The sequence below is a fragment of the Dendrobates tinctorius genome, unplaced genomic scaffold (genome assembly GCF_039654945.1).
Source record: "Dendrobates tinctorius isolate UK_male_01 unplaced genomic scaffold, ASM3965494v1 ptg000158l, whole genome shotgun sequence".
In the NCBI taxonomy this organism is placed as follows: domain Eukaryota; kingdom Metazoa; phylum Chordata; class Amphibia; order Anura; family Dendrobatidae; genus Dendrobates; species Dendrobates tinctorius.
In genome coordinates, this window is record NW_027361825.1 from 13,866,929 (window position 1) to 13,873,758 (window position 6,830).

The 6,830-nt window shown below is 42.4% G+C and overlaps 1 protein-coding gene across 3 annotated transcripts in view; it reads left to right on the forward strand.

Moving 5' to 3' along the window:
* Positions 1-6,209, forward strand: part of GPANK1 (G-patch domain and ankyrin repeats 1) — a 29,670-nt gene extending 23,461 nt beyond the window's left edge. For all 3 annotated transcript variants that reach the window (XM_073548989.1, XM_073548990.1, XM_073548991.1), the window contains exon 3: positions 5,697-6,209. In XM_073548989.1, the coding sequence (XP_073405090.1) occupies positions 5,697-6,156 (460 nt within the window). In that variant the 3' untranslated portion in view covers positions 6,157-6,209. The remainder of the gene's footprint in view (positions 1-5,696) is intronic.
* Positions 6,210-6,830: the final 621 nt, after the last annotated feature.

Below are 6,830 nucleotides of genomic sequence, written 5' to 3' on the forward strand. Positions count from 1 at the left end.
TTTGAAAATAAAATTTTTCTAGCAGCTGTTTATGTGGACCCAAGTCATCGTATATTGCTTGATGATCAACAGCTTACTAAAGGAAAAGAAGCTCTGACTGAGGTAGCAGTTAGGATGAGTGGCCTACAGGAGGACTGCCAGGCACAAGAGGACTTGGGTCCTGACAGTGCTACTGCTGCCATATCTTCATCCTCATCAGATGAGGCGTTTGACTTTGACAAGTATTTGGATGACATGGAGCAGGCAAAGCGTTGCTGCAAGGAAAAAGATTTCACTGTCTCCTATAGCAAGCAGATTGACCGTATTTCAGCAAAATGTTTCACTTGCTCTCAAAGACATAGAAAAATTCAACCGTTCATCAAAACTGACTGTGCATGAGGCAATTCCTTTATACCCGGAAATTGTTAGAGATGTTGCCCATGTGGTTACGGCTTTGCCTCCAACCCAAGTTACTGTAGAGAGGTTGTTCTCCAGCCTTAAAATTAGGTTAGATTTGAGGTCATCTATGAAGGAGGATCTGATGGAGGCAATTTTATTTCTTAGAACAAATTCATAGACTGCACAAATGTTATTTAGTATGCTTTTGTTGAAAACTGTTTTTTGCCACTTATAGTTTATTACATAGTGTTGTGTGTGTATGTGTATATGTGTATATATAAAAGAAGCCAGCGCTGCTTAAGGTTAGAACGCATAACATAAAGTGCATATGCACATAATAATCATAAAATATATATATATATATATATATATATATATATATATATATATATATATATATATATATATGTATATATATGTGTGTATATATATATATATATATATATATATATGTATGTGTGTAATCAATATTACGTAGTGTATTACATATTTACAATTTATTACAGTTTTTTGTGTTCTAAAGTTATATTCCAATAAATATTATGTTCTATCTAAATATCTTGATTATTGGATCATAGAAATGATTAAATGTCTGATGTTCACATTGTACTACAATACATTTTTCACTTAAATATAAGCAATATATGTGGGAGTTGGAGTTGGCGTCGGTGTAAGGGAAATTGAGGAGTCGGAGTCGCAGGTTTGGCTTACCGACTCCACAGCCTTGGTGTGAATGTAGCCTTAGATCAGGAATAGAACAGGCATTTATAGGACATTTCATAACTTTCCCAAATTCCTATGAAAAAATATTCAGCACATTCTGCATTGAATTACTGTACCCAATTTATTATATATTTTAGGAGTCGGTCCATTTTATTCCGACTCCACCAAAATGAGCACCGACTCCGACTCCACAACTCCGACTCCACAGCCCTGATTGCAGAGAGTCACTCAACTTCTTCCCGAGATTTCAGTGCCGAGATCTCCATCTGCGCTTGCGCGGCGGCCATTTTCCAGGAAGCAAGCCACCGCGCAGGCATGGATGGAACGGCAGAGCCCCCCACGCAGCACGGGACAGAGCCCGGTGGCGGCGACAGGCATCGGGGGACACAGCGCGGCAGCAGCAGCACCCGAGGGACCCAGCGCGGCGGCGGCAAGTAACGGACACCCGCAGCGGCAGCCCAAAAAACGTATGTTTGCATTGTAAGACGCACCCCTATTTTCCCCCCAAATTTGGGGGAAAAAAGTGCGTCTTACAAAGCGAAAAATACGGTATGTCCTAATATAAATCACATATTTTCCTGCAATATGAAAGTGCAATGTGCAGAAAAACAAATATTGAAACCAAATGACTCAGTGGTTTTTCATTAGAAAAAATTTTTTCACGGTGTTTATAAAATATCAAATAATTCTTCTATTATCTTTCTTGCTTGCACTAAAAAATTTTTTATTTTATCATTATTTTTTATTTGAGGTATACAGTTGTGGTAAAGCCATCCCTATACGTGCACATTGTTTTTAAATTGGTTTTTATTATATATTTTTTACTACCAATATAATAAAAATTATTGATTACCGTATTTTTCGGACCATAAGACGCACTTTTTCCCCCCCAAATTTTTGGGGAAAGTGGGGGGTGCGTCTTATGGTCGCAATCTCCAATCATGGCTGGTGCGGGTGCCGCGGGTCTCTGTAGTGTGGTGGTGGCAGCGGGCTGTGCTCCGGTGCAGGGGCGGCGGCTCCGCAGCCATTTCCTCCAAGCCCGGAGGCCCCCGCACATCCCTTGCTGGCCGCCGCCATGTTGCGGTGGCCTCCGGGAACATGGACGCCGGGAAGATGGCCGGACGGCGCATGCGCAGGTTCAAATCTCGGCAACGAGATCTCGTCCCCCGAGATCTCGGGAAGAGATCTGAACCTGTGCATGCGCCGTCCCCTGACCGGCGGCCATCTTCCCGGCGTCCATGTTCCCGGAGGCCACCGCAACATGGCGGCGGCCAGCAAGGGATGTGCGGGGGCCTCCGGGCTTGGAGGAAATGCCGGCGGAGCCCCTGCACCGGAGCACAGAGAGCCACCACCCTCACCCTACAGAGCCCACCTGCTCCAGCCTCAGGACAGCTGCTCCAGCCCCAGCCCAGCTGCCCCAGCCCAGCCCATTTGCCCCAGCACAGCCCAGCCCAGCTGCTCCAACACAACCGACCTGCCCCAGCACAGAGCCACCACCGCACGAGCCTGGACCACTGAATGACCCCTGTGACCGCTCCTCCACCTGTGCCGGATCCCTTCCCAGGTAAGCTGAATTCGGACTGTAAGATGGACCCCCATTTGACACATTTATTTTTTTCCCTATTTTCCTTCTGAAAATTGGGGTGCGTCTTCTTATGGTCCGGTGCGTCTTATGGTCCGAAAAATACGGTATATCATGTTTGGTCTTTCCTGGTCTATGGGTCCTTTGGTGGATTGGGATTTGGTCTTATAAACTAGTGGGTAAACCACTAATTTCGCTGAACACTGGTGGTAGTGTATATAAGAATTGTAATAATCTTATATATCTATATATATTTTATATCATCTATAATACAACAACAGGTGTTTGTGTATTTTTCGCAATGATTATCCTGCCCAATCCCAGCCTTGCTTAAGCATCCCCAGATCATCACCGATCTTCCACCAAATTTCAAAGTGGGTGCAAGACACTTGGCTTGTACACCTCTCTAGGTCACCGTCTAACCATTAGACGACCAGGTGTTGGGCAAAGCTGAAAATTAAACTCATTAGAGAAGATTACCTTACTCTAGTCCTTTATGGGCCAATCCTCATGGTCTTTGGCAAACTTCAGCCTGGCTCTCCTTTGCTTCTCATTGATGAAAGGCTTTTTTTCTAGCTTTACATGACTTGAGCCCTGCCTCTAGGAGCCTGTTAAGAACTGTTTTTGCCCTGCACTTCACCCCAGCTGCCATTTGCCATTCCTTTTGTCCTGCGGTTGCTGAGTGACATTCGAATAAGATGACGGTCATCACAGTCAGTGGAGAGTCGTTTTTGCCCTCTGCCAGTCCGTATCTTTGTTGTCCCCAATTTCTGCTGCTTGACCTTGTTGTAATGGACTGTCGTCTTAGAAATTTTAAAGATGGAGGCAACGTGACGCTCACTGTATCCCTCTGCTAGTAAAGCCAGAATTGAGCCCTTCTTTTCCTCACTCAAGACTTTTCAACTCCTTTTGGCATGGTTAAGTTATTTTTTCATTCCTATTACTTTTGGGCTATTCCTATTTCCTAGCGCTTGTTTTGCCATCCAGCTTGTCCTATTGCAAGAAGATTGTGAACACTACAGCAGGGTTTTTATACTTTCCTTCGTTAAATAAGATTTGGTTCAGGTGAGGACCTAATCAGAAGCACATTAAGTAGAATGAGGTGTACTCTGGTTGGAATTCAACTGACACTGGAATGGAATGGCTGTCAGACATGTAGAGAAGCAGATTTTTATAAAACTGTGCAGTGGTCTCTTAATTTTTGCCAGAGCTCTATGTTGGAAAAGATAAGCTTATTTGGTATCGGCATATTCGGGAAAAGTGAACATAAATGTTATCCCCTTAGTGACCACCTATACTTTTTACTGACCTGCGATATAAGAGACTAGCATCCCCTGACGAGTAACAATCCTGTAGCTGTCAGCTGTACTCTATAGCTAACAACTTGCTGCATCGGCCACGATCAGTATTGGCACTGACTATGGTCATTTAGCCCCTTAAATGCTGTTGTCAATAGCAACTACTGCATCTAGATGGTTAAGAGTGTGGGGGCTCTCTATTTAACCTAATCGGCAACCTGAGATCTTGATAGTGTGGTCCTGATGCTTGCCATGGCAATTCACGCCCAAATAACAGCCTTAAAGTCTGCCGGCTATAGCGGCCTATTCAGAAGTTACCAAAATTTAGGAAGGGTTAATCAACTACCAGAAAGCAATTTTGAATATGTTGAGGGTGTGGTTTTTAAAATAGTATTATTTTGGGGGGCTTCCCAATATATAGGGCTCCAAAAGTCACTTCATAACTGAACAGGTCCTTACAAAAATAAGTTTTGTAAATTTCCTTGAAAAAAAAAATGAAAAATTACTGCTACATCTTGAAACCTTCTAAAATGTTAACAAAATAAGGCAACATTTTAGAAAAGGTGCTGATGTAAAGCAGACATGAGAGAAATGTGATTAATTAATGTTTTTGTGTGGTTATGACTATATTAAAGGGATAATCATTCAAAGTTTGAAAATTGCACTTTTTTAATTTGTCAAATTTTTTTATATTTTTATAAATAAATGAAAACATATCAACCTAAGTTTACCATTGTCATAAAGTATGATGTCACGAAAAAACAATCTCAAAATCAATGGAGTATCTTAAAGCATTCCAGAGTTATTGCTACATAAAGTGACAATGGTGAGATAAAAAAAAATTGGCTTGGTCAGTAAGGAGTTGAGTACCAATAAAAATAAAGTAATGGGTCTCAGAATATGATGACACAAATCATCAAATATTTATCTTTTAACTCAGAATTTTTTAAAAGTTGTAAAATATAAATTATCTACAAGCTTGATATCGCCGTAATTCGAGCATCCTGGACAATTGGGCTGGCTACATTTTACTGCACAATGATCACCATAAAAATAAAACCCATGAAATCATGGCTTTTTTTTTTTCTTTTGCTTAATCATTTCACCATATTTGGAATTTTTAGATGATAAAGTGTATAGACAACCCCTTTTAGCAGCAAGAATTAATTAGGAAATTTTCCTCTTTTTAATAAGTTGCATATATCTCTTAGGAGTTACATTTTGTGTTATACAGACAGTACTTTTCTATAACAGTCCAAGAATCCAAAATGTGTGGAAAACTGGTCCCTTTTAAAGGAAATGTACTGATATCTTGATGGAAGTTTTAGACCACCCCCTACATCCCCATTGAGGACCCTCATCTCAGTTCATCAATAGCAGATTGGTGGGGGGTACGATACATGGCACTATTGTGATCAGCTGTTCTGAGGTCTGGCGGCAGCCGGATATACGGAATTGTAGAGCAGATCAGCACAGCTCAGTCAACAGCAAGGTGGTTGCAGCCGAGTATTCAAATCAATAGTTAGCTTATCTGCAGTACCCGGTCATAACCACTATACCTTTAACGGCGTTGTGCAGCTCCACAACTGATCACATCTAGCAATGGGCACAGTTGTTCTTAGTTTCTTATCCTAAGGATAGGCCATCAATAGTAGTGACCAGATAACTTAAGAGTAATTCTCCACATTCACCACCACTGTCTGTTCCCTACACAGAGCAAATCCACCGGAAAGAAAATACTGCAACGTCTGCAAGGCTTATTACCAAGAAGACAGTACCGAGACTCACGATCGCTCCACCGTGCATCTCTTCAACACAAAGAAGAAATTTCCTTCCACCTACTACGTCATTCCGCAGCACAACATCGGGTATAAGATGATGCTGAAGGAGGGCTGGGACTCTGAGGCCGGGCTCGGGCCCGATGGCACCGGCAGGAAGTTCCCTGTACAGACAGTTCTCAAGAGAGACCACAAAGGCCTTGGTTTCCAAAGCAAAGAGAAGCCTAAGGTCACCCATTTTGCCGCTAACGATACTTTGGCAGTAGCCAGGCCGGCGATCACACACAGGAGAACCGAGCGAGTGGCGACTGTCAGCAGGAAGGAGGAGAGGCGGAAAGAGGCCAAAGCGAAGGCCTGGGAGCGAGACTTGAGGATGTACATGAATATTGACCTATAGTATCGGTGTGGTTTCTCAGTAATGTTAATAAACCAATCTTTATCTTTTATTAATGGGCTTGTGTTCTTGCAGAGTTTGTACCCGCTTCTCACAAAAGTCAACTGATTGCCAAGCTTAGGACAGGATGAGCTAACATAACCGGAAATATACACTCGCCAAAGTTTCATGTAGCTGAACAAATCCCACCACATCATTGCCACTGTTATCACCTCCCCCAATTAGTGGCAAGTGAACTGTGTTCCGCGTCGTATAAAAATGGCAGCTAACCCAGTGGGTAATTCCCGGCTGACTTCAGCACCTTCTCCCAAGCCATTTAGTTCATCCTTCTGCCTCGATGGACGTCGTCTGGCACATGTGGTGTTCTCTGAAAGGGCGGTGCTTGCAAATTACGCGCTGCTCTTTACAGCGCAGGGGAAATGACCCAGCTTCACAAACGCGCCGGGTTTCAAGTGAACATGGAACATGTGTGATTTTGAGCTTGACGTGGATTATATACAGTTGTGGCCAAAAGTATTGACACCCCTGCAATTTTGTCAGATAATACTCAGTTTCTTCCTGAAAGTGATTGCAAACACAAATTCTTTGGTATTAATATCTTCATTTAATTTGTCTTAAATGAAAAAACACAAAAGAGAATGAAGCAAAAAGCACAACATTGATCATTTCACACAATA